Source organism: Pristiophorus japonicus, chromosome 15 (assembly GCF_044704955.1).
Source record: "Pristiophorus japonicus isolate sPriJap1 chromosome 15, sPriJap1.hap1, whole genome shotgun sequence".
NCBI lineage: Eukaryota > Metazoa > Chordata > Chondrichthyes > Pristiophoridae > Pristiophorus > Pristiophorus japonicus.
The window spans coordinates 115,863,555-115,878,483 of record NC_091991.1 but is presented as its reverse complement, the minus strand read 5'-3'; the positions used below and the strand labels follow the sequence as shown (position 1 = coordinate 115,878,483).

At 50.4% G+C, this 14,929-nt stretch overlaps 1 protein-coding gene across 3 annotated transcripts in view; it reads left to right on the top strand.

The window, feature by feature from the left end:
- Positions 1-721: 721 nt before the first annotated feature.
- The window catches only part of anks3 (ankyrin repeat and sterile alpha motif domain containing 3), a 33,386-nt gene continuing 19,178 nt past the window's right edge, over positions 722-14,929 (top strand). For 2 of the 3 annotated variants that reach the window (XM_070900869.1, XM_070900868.1), the window contains exons 1-8: positions 722-797; positions 2,930-3,113; positions 5,162-5,360; positions 6,188-6,309; positions 7,448-7,529; positions 12,440-12,575; positions 13,114-13,284; positions 13,790-13,915. In XM_070900869.1, coding sequence (XP_070756970.1) covers positions 2,944-3,113; positions 5,162-5,360; positions 6,188-6,309; positions 7,448-7,529; positions 12,440-12,575; positions 13,114-13,284; positions 13,790-13,915 — 1,006 coding nt within the window. In that variant the 5' untranslated portion in view covers positions 722-797; positions 2,930-2,943. The other variant, XM_070900870.1, reaches the window with a different exon arrangement.

Genomic DNA, 14,929 nt, shown 5'->3' with positions numbered 1-14,929 from the left:
GCCTTGGATTATTGTCTCATCGGAAAGATGGCACCTCCGACAGTAGTGCTCCCTCAGTACTGCTAGCTTAGATTTTGTGCTCAAGTGTCTGGAGTGGGACTTGAACACAACCTCTGACTCAGGTGAGAGTGCTACCCACTGATGTGAAAAATCAATGGCAAGGTGTGACCTGGCCCTGTCGTATGAGCCTGGTGGGAGCACGGGTTGGAATAGCGGAGAAGTATGCATTTACTAAGTTTTACCATCCACCCCCAGGTTGCAAGTAGCATGTACCCAGGAGATTAACTTTTCAATCTGGGAGACCCCTGGATAATCCAGAAGGGTTAGTGACCCTAAAATCTCTCGATGTCCTGACCAACATCAGGATCACGAAAAGACATTAACTGGCTATTTATCTCATTTGCTGTTTGTGGGATCTTAATTGTGCATAAATTCGCTGCCGCGTTTCCCTACATTACAACAATGACTACACTTCAAAAGTACTTCATGTTCTGTAAAGTGCTTTCTTGAATTATTTCCTCTTTCTTTAAACAAGGCAATAAGCCACAAAGAAACTTAACGACAGCAATAGCAAAGTTCCGTAGAAGGATCCTCCGAAACATTGGCGCCGTCCTTGGCGGAGCACGACCCTTTAAGGACCCTCTTGCAGTATACCAGCCTCTCCTTGTTTTCATTCCTGCCATGCCGTGTGATTGGCTGATCCATGTCAGATGGTTTTGTGTAGCCGGAAGAGAAGCAGCGCTGAGAATCACGGTGGCCATTTTCTGCCCAGCGACAATATTTGTATTAAAAGAAAGGTACTGAGCACCACAGGGGCTAGCCACCTGACATTTCCGGCGGACATGTAGGAAGGGGGGGAATAGAACCAACCCGCACGGCGGGGCAGCAGGGCCCCGGGCAGAGGGCACAGTAACCCATAGCAACAGGGGTCACTGCCACACTGATGGCGCAGAATAACCCATAGCAACAGGGGTCACTGCCACACTGATGGCGCAGAATAACCCATAGCAACAGGGGTCACTGGCACACTGATGGTGCACAGTAACCCATAGCAACAGGGGTCACTGCCACACTGATGGTGCACAGTAACCCATAGCAATAGAGGTCACTGCCACACTGATGGTGCGCAGTAACCCATAGCAACAGGGGTCACTGCCACACTGATGGTGCACAGTAACCCATAGCAATAGAGGTCACTGCCACACTGATGGTGCACAGTAACCCATAGCAGCAGGGGTCACTGCCACACTGATGGTACACAGTAACCCATAGCAACAGGGGTCACTGCCACACTGATGGTGCACAGTAACCCACAGCAACAGGGGTCACTGCCACACTGATGGTGCACAGTAAACAATAGCAACAGGGGTCACTGCCACACTGGTGGTGCAGAATAACCCATAGCAGCAGGGGTCACTGCCACACTGATGGTGCACAGTAACCCTTAGCAACAGGGGTCACTGCTACACTGATGGTGCAGAATAACCCATAGCAACAGGGGTCACTGCCACACTGATGGTGCACAGTAACCTATAGCAACAGGGGTCACTGCCACACTGATGATGCACAGTAACCCATAGCAACAGTGGTCACTGCCACACTGATGGTGCGCAGTAACCCATAGCAATAGGGGTCACTGGCACACTGATGGTGCACAGTAACCCATAGCAACAGGGGTCACTGCCACACTGATGGTGCGCAGTAACCCATAGCAACAGGGGTCACTGCCACACTGATGGTGCACAGTAACCCATAACAGCAAGGGTCACTGCCACACTGATGGTGCACAGTAACCCATAGCAACAATGGTCACTGGCACACTGATGGTGCACAGTAACCCATAGCAACGGGTCACTGCCACACTGATGGTGCACAGTAATCCACAGCAACAGGGGTCGCTGCCACACTGATGGTGCACAGTAAACAATAGCAGCAGGGGTCACTGACAAAATGATGGTGCACAATAACCCACAGCAACAGGGGTCACTGCCACACAGATGGTGCAGAATAACCCATAGCAACAGGGGTCACTGCCACACTGATGGTGCACAGTAACCCATAGCAACAGGGGTCACTGCCACACTGATGGTGCACAGTAACCCACAGCAACAGGGGTCACTGCCACACTGATGGTGCACAGTAAACAATAGCAGCAGGGGTCACTGCCACACTGATGGTGCACAATAACCCATAGCAACAGGGGTCACTGCCACACAGATGGTGCAGAATAACCCATAGCAACAGGGGTCACTGCCACACTGATGGTGCACAGTAACCCATAACAACAGTTGTCACTGCCACACTGATGGTGCGCAGTAACCCACAGCAATAGGGGTCACTGGCACACTGATGGTGCACAGTAACCCATAGCAACAGGGGTCACTGCCACACTGATGGGGCACCTGTAAATTCCTGCAATTTCTGAGATAGTCACTTTAAATTTAAGAAAATACTTCAATGGAATTGGGGTTATTCACAGCAGTGAATGAGTGACATTCCCATTCTCATCCTGTGACACTCTCACTCTCATCCTGTGACATTCCCACTCTCATCCTATGACACTCCCACTCTCATCCTGTGACATTCTTCATTGTGTGACACTCTCACTCTCATCCTGTGACACTCTCATTCTGTAACATTCTCACTCATTCTTTGGCCTTCTCATTGCAGCAGATGCTACACAACGATGCTACTGAAGTCTGTTTATGAGCTGACATTGTGTCCCGAAAGGCTAGTGCATTTAGGCGCCGTTGCGACTAGTGCCTGAGCGCATTACCAGCCCCACAGATGCTGAACGCACTCGGCCGGTCCTGACCTAACAGTGAGATGTCCCAGGGCTGGGCTCTCTGAGATCTCCTACCCCAGTGTCGATGTGAGGAATGTGTATGACATGACAGAGGTGGTGTGATTAGCTAATCTGTCTGTACAGGAAGTGAGTGCAGCATGTCGGAGCTGAGTGACGAGGCGAGTGAGACGGAGCTCCTGAATCGCAGCCTGTCCATGTGGCACGGCTTTGAGCAGCTGATTGGCTGTGAGGATCTGGACGTTCTACTAGACCTTCACACAGCATCATCAATTGGGCAGTATGATGTCGTGAAAGAGAGCATCCACAGGTAAGAGCAGGAGGACTATTGGCTGCCAGTGAGTCCCAACATGCAGTGCCCATTTCAGCATAGTGGAAATGCCTACATTTAAAGATATGCAGTCTTCTAAATCAATATAAAATCTATGTGTAAAGATTTTTAAATTATCCTCTCTAAAAATATTAACGTGCTATTAAATCATGGGTTCAATACCTGAATGTTGTCAAAGAACCTGCCAAACTGCTTCCAGCTCAAACGTGCGTTTATATATGGCAGCCTGTTAATATCGGCTCAATCTGCAGCATTCCCAGTGTAACAATCCCGTCAGTAATCCCAGTGTAGCCACCGACTCCATCCCTCTCCCTAGCATCTTGGTATCATATTTGACCCTGAAATGAGCTTTCGACCACATATCCACGGCATAACTAAAACCGCCTATTTCCATCTCCGTAACATCGCCCGTCTCCGCCCCTGCCTCAGCTCATCCGCGGCTGAAACTCTCATCCATGCCTTTGTTAATTCTAGACTTGACTATTCAAACACACTCCTGGCTGGCCTCGCACATTCTACATCCTACGTAAACTTGAGGTCATCCAAAATTCGGTAGCCCTATCCGAACTCACACTAAGACCCACTCACCCCCCTGTGCTCGCTGACCTACATTGGCTTCCGGTTAAACAACCCCTGGATTTCAAAATTCTTATTTTCAAATCCCTCCATGGCCTCGCCCCTCCCTATCTCTATAATCTCTTTCAGCCTCGCAACCTCACGAGATGTCTGTGCTCCTGAAATTCTGCCCTCTTGAGCATCCCTGATTATAATCGCTCAACCATTGGTGGCCGTGCCTTTTGTAGCCTAGGCCCTAAGCTCGGGAACTCCCTGCCTAAATCTCTCCGCCCCTCTACCTCTCTTTCTTCCTTCAAGACGCTCCTTAAAACCTATCTCGGTGACCCTTTTGGTTACCTGCGCTAATTTCTATTTATATGGCTCAGTGTCAAACTTTTATTTCATAATACTCCTGTGAAGCGCCTTGGGACATTTCACTACATTGAAGGCACTATATAAATATAAGTTGTTGTTGTAACACTCCTGTCCGTAATCCCAGTGCAACACTGTCAGTAATCCTAGTGTAACAGCCCAAGTTAATGTGCCGGCTTTCAGAAATCTTTAGGTAGTAACCCTTTCCGCCCCCCCAGGAATCCCTAATCAGTTCCCCAATACGATTACAGAAAGAGAAAACCAATGTTGAGCTGCATAGTCTGTAAATTATTATCTTTGCGTTTCATACCAGCCTTGAGTGTACCCGTGGACTGAGGGAGCCTCATTGACTGTGTCGGTGAGTGCTGAGTGAAGCCAGGTGATTTGCTGGCCCAGTGTGCGGGGCCCGGTGTGTGAGGCCTGTCAATGCGAGGCCAGGTCAGTGCGCAGGGTATCTGAGGCCGGGTGTGTGGGGCCAGTCAGTGCGAGGCCGGGTCAGTGCGCACGGTGTGTGAGGCAGGGTGTGTGGGGCCAGGTCAGTGTGAGGCCGGGTCAGTGCGCACGGTGTATGAGGCAGGGTGTGTGGGGCCAGTCAGTGTACCCGGTGTGTGAGGCCAGTCAGTGCGAGGCCGGGTCAGTGCGCACAGTGTGTGAGGCAGGGTGTGTGGGACCAGGTCAGTGTGAGGCTGGGTCAGTGCGCACGGTGTATGAGGTAGGGTGTGTGGGGCCAGTCAGTGCGAGGCCGGGTCAGTGCGCACGGTGTGTGAGGCAGGGTGTGTGGGGCCAGGTCAGTGTGAGGCCGGGTCAGTGCGCACGGTGTATGAGGCAGGGTGTGTGGGGCCAGTCAGTGTACCCGGTGTGTGAGGCCAGTCAGTGCGAGGCCGGGTCAGTGCGCACAGTGTGTGAGGCAGTGTGTGTGGGGCCAGGTCAGTGTGAGGCCGGGTCAGTGCGCACGGTGTATGAGGTAGGGTGTGTGGGGCCAGTCAGTGTACCTGGTGTGTGGGGCCAGTCAGTGTGAGGCCGAGTCAGTGCGCACGGTGTCTGAGGCCAGGTCAGTGTGCCGGGGTCAAGGAATGACTCTCTCTGTTTCCCGTGTTTAGAGGAATGGTGAACCCGAATCAGAAGAACCGAGGTGGCTGGACCCCTCTGATGTACGCGTCATACATCGGCCACGATACCATCGTCCACCTCTTGCTGGAAGCAGGTGTGGATGTCAACACGACGACAGAGAGAGGGCAGAGCGCCCTGATGCTGGCAGCGAGCTGTGGCAACGAGAGCATCGCTTATTTCCTGCTTCAGGTCGGTTGGTTTCAGGCTCACTGATTCTGCCGTGCAGCCTGTCCTCGGGTAGAGCTGGCAGGGGCGTGTCAGAGGTATAGGCCGGGTTAAAGAAGCTGGTGGACCTAATGCAGTGCACACAGGGCAACAACACAGTGTCCTGAGTATACACTGAATGGGATTAAGTTCGTGCAGAGAGGAAGCTGGGAGTAAAAGACTTGTCCAGACATTGTAGCAAAGCAATTGAAATGAGATGCTTGAATATGTAGCCAGAACAGTTATGTATACTTCCACAGTGGTTATGTTGGGGCTGTACAATACACTGGGCAGCCCTCACTTAAAATAATAGTCAGCACAACATAAAAGATGTATTCAAGAGAATCAGGACAGGACACACAGACCGAGCGAGTGTAAAGGGATAAGCTACGAGGAAAGATTAGAGAAGCCTCAAACTACAGTAAAAAGAGAAGGTGGTTAACGGGACATCATTAAGGATATAAATATTAAATGGGAAAGATAGAACATATAAATGCAGAATCTTACTGCAAGCTAAGCTACAGAAATAGAACCAGAAATGGAAATTAGGGCTTTAACTGGAGGGATGAGATAAGATAGGAAAGTTGGGGTAATACAGGAATGGGCTTCAATAGGCGGTGGGGGGAGGGGGGGTGCGTGTTAAAGTACAAGAGGGATGAGATGTGATGGGAGGGATAGGCTCCAGCGGGACTGGAGGGATAGGCTTCAGTGGAAGTGTTAGGGTACTGGGGGGATAGGCTTCAGTGGGAGTGTTAGGGTACTGGGGGGATGAGATTTGATGGGCTGAATGGACTTTTCTTGTGTTCATGCAGCAAGGGGCTGAGCTAGAGATGAAGGATGACAGAGGCTGGACAGCGCTGTTCCACTGCACCAGCACCGGGCACCAGCAGATGGTGAAGTTTCTTCTGGACAACGGGGCTGATGCAAACCTAAAGTAAGACAGGGCGGACGGGACTGGGTGGGCGGGTAGGATGGATGGGGCGGGACGGAATGGAAGGGATGGGACGGGGCGGACGGGACTGGGCGGGTGGGGTGGACGGGCAGGGCAGAGCGGGCGGGGTGGGATGGACAGAGCGAGCGGGTGGGGTGAACGGGTCAGGGTGGACGGGCAGGGCAAAGCGGGCGGGGTGGACAGGGTGAGCGGTAGGATAGACGGGGCAAGCGGGCAGGGCAGGGTGGGACGGGGTGAGCGAGTGGGCAGTCAGGGCGGGCAGGTGGGCAGGGCGGGGTGAGCGGGCAGTGAAGAACGGACGGGGCAAGCGGGCAGGGCAGAGCGGGCGGGGTGGACAGGGCAGGCGGGCACGTCCTTCACTCTGAGAGCTCGGCCTGTATTGCATTCTTTGCGCTCACAATAACATTTTAACAATACTGCAAATACACAGTGGTCTGTCAGCTTCTGAAAGGAGAGAATAAGGTGTCGCCACTTCATCAGAGCCTCACATCCATCTGAAACATTAAGCTAGAATATGACAGCATGTTACTCTCCTGTTGGCTTCCCAGAATCTTTAATGCAGCTTATCTAATCCCCTTTTGAAACAATTTCTGGGCTCTGCTTCATCACAGTTTGTGACAGAGATTGTATCCACCCTCTGGGTAAAAACAATTTTTTCTACCCCCTTTAATTCTTTTTGAATTTATCTTAAGTTGGTGCCTTTCTTTGCCATCTTGCCAGTCAGTGCCAGTCTCTCACTATTTACTCCATCAAAACCCTCCATGATCTCAAAGATCTCTATCAGTTACCGCTTGGCCTGCTCAGCTCTAGACAGAACATAATCTCCCCAAAATATTACTGTTGCCACCTTGGGTACAAAAATAGCAAAAGAAGCGCCTATAACGTAATCCTTGCATGTGACCTTTTGTCTAGTCACCGTGGATTCTTACAGTATTGGTCGCTATCTCAATGGGCTCAGGGCATTATCGATATGTTTCCAGTACTCCCAAAACCGCCCCGCTCCCTCACCCCACCCCACTCCTCCCACCTCACTCTCTCCACCCCCATGCCGTGTAATACCAACAGCGTTGGTAATCCTTCCCAGCAGTAACTGGGCTAACACTGCCATCTTCTGTTTCAGAGAGCCTGTGTATGGATTCACGCCCCTGATGGAAGCTACCGCCTCTGGCCATGAGATCATAGTCCAGTACCTACTGAACCACGTACGTGTCTCTTGTGCCCCAGCTTATTCTGGGTCGCAGTAATAGTTCTGGGTTGGATGTAAGTGAAGTCTGAGGGGTGGAAGTGAAGTGTGAGCTGGGTGGGACAGCTTTTCTCAGCACTCTCCTGATGGTAAATGTTCCCCTGTTTTGTGTGTTTACTATGCTGAATCCATGTAGGACTTGAATCCATGTAGGACTTGAATCAAGGTCAGGCTGACAGGCTGCCCTATCGTTCCGCTGGTTAGCAGTGAGCAGCTGAGCCCCACAGACCAGGGAGGCAGCAGTCTGACTCAGCCTGTGCTGGGTCAGCTGATCTCAATACATAGGATTACATAGGATATACAGCACAGAAACAGGCCATTCGACCCAACCAGTTTATGCTCCACTCAAGCCTCCTCCCGTCTTTCCTCACCTAACTATCAGTATAACTCTCTGTTCCTTTCTCCCTCATTGCTTATCTAACCGCCCTTTAAATGCATCTATACTATTCGCTTCAACCACTCCCTGTGGTAATGTCTTCCACATTCTCACCACTCTGTGGGTAAAGAAGTTTCTTCTGAATTCCCTATTTGATTTCTTGGTGACTATTTTATATTGATGGCCTCTAGTTTTGCTCTTCCCCACAAGTGGAAACACTCTGTATCCACTCTATCAAAACCTTTCATAATTTTAAAGACCTCTATTAGATCACCTCAGCCTTCTCATTTCAAGAGAAAAGAGACCCTGTCTGTTCATCCTTTCATGATAGGTATACCCTCGCATTTCTGGTATCATCCTTGCAAATCTTCTCTGCACCCTCTCCAGTGCCTCTATATCCTTTTTTTAATATGGCAACTAGAACTGTACGCAGTACTCCAAAGTGTGGTCTAACAACTTGTTCGATACAAGTTTAACATAACTTCTGTACTTTTCAATTCTATCCCTCCAGAAATAAACTTTTGCTTTTTTCTGGCCTTATTAACCTGTATCACTACTTTTAGTGATTTGTGTATTTGTACTCTGAGATCCTTTTGCTCTTCTACCCCATTTAGATTCGTATTTTCCAAGCAATATGTGACCTCCCAATTTTTTTTACCAAAATGTAATACCTCCCATTTATTTGTGTTGAAATTCATTTGCCAATTATATGTTTATTAATATGTTTATTAATGTCTTCCTGTAATTTGTTGCAGTCCTCTTCAGTATTGGCGATCCCTCTCAATTTTTCATCCGCAAATTTAGAAATTGTGTTTTTGATTGCAAAGTCTAAAGCATTAATATAAATTGTGAACAACAGTGGTCCCAGCACTGATCCTTGTGGAACACTACTGCCCACCTTTGGCCAATGTGAATAGCTATCCCTTATCCAAACTGCTTTCTGTCTTGAAACCAGCTAGCGATCCAATCTGCTACTTGTCCCCGACTCTGCATTCTCTGACCTTGTTCATTAGTCTCTAATGTGGTACTTTATCGAAGGCCTTTTGAAAATTTAGATAAATTACATCTAGTACATTACCCTTGTCTACTCTCTCTGTTACCTCTTCAAAAAATTCAGTGAGATTGGTCAAGCAAGACATTACCTGTTGAAATCCATGCTGACTATTAGTTATTATATTTTTGGTTTCTAGATGTTCTTCTATTTTCTCCTTTAGTAGGAATTCCATTATTTTCCCTACCACCAATGTTAAGCTGACTGGTCTATGGTTCCCTGGATGTGTTCTATCTCCCTTCTTAAATATAGGTATTACATTAGCTATCCGCCAGTCCTCTGGTACTGCACCTTTTTCTAACGAATTATTAAATATGTTTTGTAATGCTTCTGCTATCTCTTGCCTAGATTCTTTTAAATGTGCAGATGTTATCGATCCGAACCTGGGGTTTTAACCTCTTTGAGCTTGATTAGTTTATTTAATATTTCTCCTTTTATTTGAAATGTAGTTATCTCATTTCTAATCTCATCATCTGATCTCATGCCAACCTGTTCTGACTCCCTGGTAAATACTGAAGCAAAATAGTCATTTAATATTTCTGCCATCTCTATCGCAAGGCTGGGTGGGTGAATCGGACAGGTTGTGTCTCCTGAACTCTCCCTTGGGCATTAAAGCAGGAAGCTGTGATTTCCCCCAGCCGGTCAACCACCATGCTGTGGGTAGTTGGACACACGGTACTCACTCGTGGCAGGGCGTGGCTGCACCGGTGGAGCTGCTGGTCTGGGTGCAGACTGGTTAGGGATTGGCCCTGCTCCACCGCACGGAAGCTCCCAGCTGCACATCACACCGATCGACATAGAAAGACTCAGCAACGGGTGAACAGCCAGTGTCTCTGTGCCACTGACTGACTGTGGACAGGAGCTGGAGGGCTCATAGCTCAGGAGTGTGGCACGGAGGGTTTGTGTTTATCGGTTCTGAGTAGAGCACCGTACGTCCGGTAGTGCAAAAATATCCTCAGGAACCCGTTCAGCTTCTAGCTGTGCTTTTAGTGAGCTCTGAGAGCCTGAGCTGGAATAGATCTGGTGTGAGCTTAGTCAGGGAGGAGTGGGTGGGGGGTGGGTGGGGGGTGGGGGGGGGGGGCGCGGGCGCGGGGGACGGGTTGGCGGTCGCTAGGAAGCGGCGCTTTGTTCTGCAAATATAAAATGATTTTGTTATGTTAGATGGGTCTGTGAGGTCTCAGACAGATGGTAGGGAGAGGGATGGAGTCGGTGGCTAGGGAACGGAGTTTTAGCATTGTCTTTGGTCTTCCCAATATTAATCGGAGAACATTTCTGCTCATCCTACAAAAGCAGTCTGACAATTTAGAGACCATGGAGGAGTTGAGAGAATTGGTGGTGAGGTAGAGCTGGGTGTCGTCAGCGTACATGTGGAAATAGATGCCGTGCTTTCGGATGATGTCGCCAAGGGGCAGCATGTAGATGTAAAATAGGAGGGAGCCAAGGGTAGATCCTTGGGGACCTCCAGATGCAGGAGTGGGGCAAGAGACCTTTGCAGGTGAATTTCTGGCTACGATTAGATAGATAAGAATGGACCCAGGTGAGTGCAGTCCCACCCAGCTGGACGATGGTGGGGAGGTGGATGGAGTGGTCAACTGTGTCAAAGGCTGCAGGCAGGTCAAGAAGGACTAGGAGGGATAGTTGAAAGCACATTATCGGGTCATTTATCGTATTGCTGTTTGTGGGATCTTGCTATGCACAAATTGGCTGCCACGTATCCTACATTGCAACAATGACTACACTTCAAAAGTATTTCATTGGTTGTAAGGCGCTTTAGGGCAGCCTAAGAACATGAAAACATGATAGAATTAGAGGAGCGCAGATGCCTTGTGCAGGGGGTGGGGGGGAGGGGGGAGGGGGTTACAGAGATAGGGAGAAGCAAGGCCATGGAAGGACTTGAAAACAAGGATGAAATTGTTTTAATTGAGGCATTGATTAACCGGGAGTCAATCTAGGTCAGTGAGCACAAGGATGATGGGTGACCGGTACTTGGTGCGAGTTAGGACACAGATGTACAATGTGTAGCAAATCTAGGTGTTCCCCCCCCCCATCCAGGCTCGCTCCCTCCCCCCCCCCCCCCACCCCCACAAGGCTCTCTCTCTCCCCTTCGCCCGCCACAAGACTCTCTCTCTCTCTTCCCCACCCCCGCACAAGGATCTCTCTCTTTCCCCCCCCCCCCCCCCCCCCCGGCTCTCTCTCCACCCCATGTCTCTCTCTCCACCCCATGTCTCTCTCTCTCTCTCTCTCTCCACCCCATGTCTCTCTCTTTCTCACAGAGCACTTTACGGAGCCGCTTGACTCTTCACTCAAACTGAGAAACGAACAGATCCTGGCTGCCCACCGCCTCTCTCTCCCCGCCCGGTCGGAGGCTCGGTGGCTTGTGGCTCGGTCGGACAACGTGGGCAATTGAAGAACAACGTAACTCCACTTCCGGTTCCAGGTGGGGGCGGAGTCCGGAGGAGGACGCAAGCACAGAAGGATGAGAAAACGTTAGGACAAATAGTCACTCCGAACTTTAAATTAAGTGCCCCCTTTCGATAAGGGCACTAGAACCCACAAATTTCCAAATAAACTTTAAAGGAAACTTAAATCAAATTAAAATTTGGTTGCAACAGCTCTACAAACTTGTGAGCATACTCATAGCTGTATACATTACAGAAGGAGTTATCAATATTCCCATCAAGCAACATCTAAATCAATAACTTGCTCACCAATGCTCAGTTTCGGTTTCACCAAAACCATTCGTTCCAGACCAAATCACGGCCTTGTTTCAAACATGTATACAGTAGCTGAATGCCAGAAGCAAAGCGAGAGCAGCTTCCTGCAACAACTCTCAGGGCAACTAGGGATGGGCAATAAATGCAGCCAAAATAGGGCCAACTTTATGAAAGAACTTGCATTTATATAGTGCATTTCACAACCACAGGACATCCAAGTGCAGTGCTGAGCAAGTGTATGTGTGGCCAAGGTTAGTGTAGGTGTGTATGTGTATGCATCCAGGGTGTGGTATATGCGTGTGGGCCCAGTGTGTGTGTGTGTGTGTGTGTGTATATGTCGGCCCAGTGTGTGACTGGGCCCTGTGTGTGTGAGTGTGAGGGCCCAGTGTGTTTGTGTGGGGGGGGTCTGTGTGTGTGTGTGTGTGGGGGGGGTCTGTGTGTGTGTGTGTGTGTGTGGGGGGTCTGTATGTGTGTGTGAGGGCCCAATGTGTGTGTGTGTGTGTGGCCCCAGTGTGTGTGTGTGTGTGGCCCCAGTATGTGTGTGTGGGCCCAGTGTGTGTGTGTGGTGTGTGTGTGTGTGTGTGTGTGTGTGAGTGGCCCCAGTGTGTGTGTGTGTGGCCCCAGTGTGTGTGTGAGTGGCCCCAGTGTGTGTGTGTGTGGCCCCAGTGTGTGTGAGGGCCCAGTGTGTGTGGGCCCAGAGTCTAATACCAATCCCTTTCTGAACACAGGATGTCCAGGTTGATATGAAAGATGAAAATGGGGACACCGCTCGCTCCTTAGCACTGATGTATGGGTATATGAAGATAGCGAATCTCATCGACCTACACACAGTCCCAGTGTCCAAGTCAGTCCGCAGAGACACAGGTAGGTTGTGGTGCGCTGCTTGAGGTTGCTTCCTTTTTATGTAAAGTCTGGGTTTGTTTCTGCAGTGTGCTGCAACATTTAGGCCAGCACATTGCAGCCGCCAGCAAGACTATGCCAGGCTCTGGATAGCCTGCAATAGGCCCCTGCCTCGCCAGGTGCGTTTTGGGAGCAGGATCGCGGCAGGCTGGAGACCCCACAGTGTGGGACTCGGAGCTGGAACGCTGTAAAAAGCACAACTCACAGTAACAGCCGAACTGGGGGTGGGGGTGAGTAGGTAGCAACCTGCAAAATTGGGCTGTTGCAACCGGACCGGAGGGGTTCAGTTTCATACTGTTACTGGAATCAGTGCAATTGTGGCCCAACATCAGGCAAGTAATGAGCAGGTCTGTTTATTTACTTTTGGAGTCTGAGGGGAAGTGGGTACATGCTGCAGATTCCACTCTAGTCCTGCCTTCTATTAGCCACTCTGTAGTTTGTCGTAGTAAGCACCGTGTAGACTGTGCAAGAGCAAATCTGAAGCTCCTTAATCTCCCCGCAGGAATGGACGAAGACTTCAGCTCCTCCGATGAGTCCTGCCCGTTCCAGCCACGCCACCCACACACTCGCCACCCACATTCCCGGAGAGCCAAGGGCCCCAGTATTCACGACGGGCCACAGGCACTTGCCCACATCACAGGTCGCGGAGCCCAGAGATGGCCACAGCAGTACGGTACGGCCGGTTTCATCATCGGTGGGGGAGGGGGGCGGGGGGAGGGTGGGGAGGGAGAGGAATAGTGGGGTGAGGGGGGGAGGGAGAGGAATAGTGGGGGGGAGGATTATGGGGGGTTGGATTGTGTTGTGGGGTGAGAGGATTGTGGGGGGGGGAATTGTGGGTATGGTGATTGAGATTGTGGGGGGGCGTGGATTGATATTGGGGGGTGGATTGATATTGTGGGATGGTGGATTGTGGAAGTGGGGATTGTGAGGGGCTGGAGTCGGGCTTGAACCCATAATCTCCTGACGCAGATGCGAGCGTGCTACCCACTAAGCCACGGCTGATCGAATTTGACTGGGAGGCACAGGATAAGATTCCCAGTGAACTGTGGGACTGAATGGATTGTATGTTAAAAGACAACCCTGTGTTAATCACCCACAGCGAGAATTTCCAGCCCCCGCTCCTACCCCCCACACTCTCTCTTCTTCTCTCCGTGTTCTCACATTTACTCTCGTTTCAGAGTCTCTCCCACCACATGGGTATGTAACATTCAGAAACAACCAGAATGAAGATGAAAAAGATATCCGGAATCGTGATGTCACCTCCCCGATTAATGAGCACGACATAGAAAGCAACAGCAGCAGGGGTAGGTGCAAACACCTTGTCCCACCATTCACCGGCAGCTGACAGGCTGGGGCTGGTTCCCTGCCACTGGTCTGGTCTGAGTGTATGTGTGTGTGAGTGATTGAGCATGTACATGTGTGTGTGTGATCGAGTGTGTACATGTGTGTGTGTGATCGAGTGTGTGCAAGTGCGAGTGAGTGATCGAGTGTGTGCATGTGCGAGTGAGTGATCGAGTGTGTGCATGTGCGAGTGAGTGATCGAGTGTGTGCATGTTTGTGTGAGTGATCGAGTGTGTGCATGTGTGTGTGAGTGATCGAGTGTGTGCATATGTGTGTGAGTGATCGAGTGTGTGCATGTGCGAGTGAGTGATCGAGTGTGTGCATGTGTGTGTGAGTGATCGAGTGTGTGCATGTGCGAGTGAGTGATCGAGTGTGTGCATGTGCGAATGAGTGATCGAGTGTGTGCATGTGTGAGTGAGTGAGCGTGTGCATGTGCGAGTGAGTGATCGAGTGTGTGCATGTGCGAGTGAGTGAGCATGTGCAAGTGTGAGTGAGTGAGCATGTGCATGTGTGAGTGAGCGTGTGCGTGTGAGCATGTGCATGTGTGTGATTGAGCGTGTGCATGTGTGTGAGTGAGCGTGTGCGTGTGTGAGTGAGCGTGTGCGTGTGTGAGTGAGCGTGTGCATGTGTGTGAGTGAGCGTGCGCATGTGTGAGTCAGTGAGTGTGCATGTGTGAGTGAGTGAGCGGTGCATGTGAGTGAGTGAGCGGTGCATTTGTGAGTGAATGAGCATGTGCATGTGAGTGAGCACATGTGAGTGAGTGAGTGAGCGTGTGCATGTGACTGAGCGTGTGTATTTGTGAGTGAGTGAGCGTGTACATGTGTGCGCGAGCGTGTGCATGTGTGAGTGAGTGAGCGGGCATGTGAGTGAGTGTGCATGTATGAGCGAGTGTGAACATGTGCGAGTAAGCATGTGTGTGCGTGAGTCACAGCTCTTCATCCAGGGAGAGCTGTGAGACCCTCAAAGAACAGAACTAT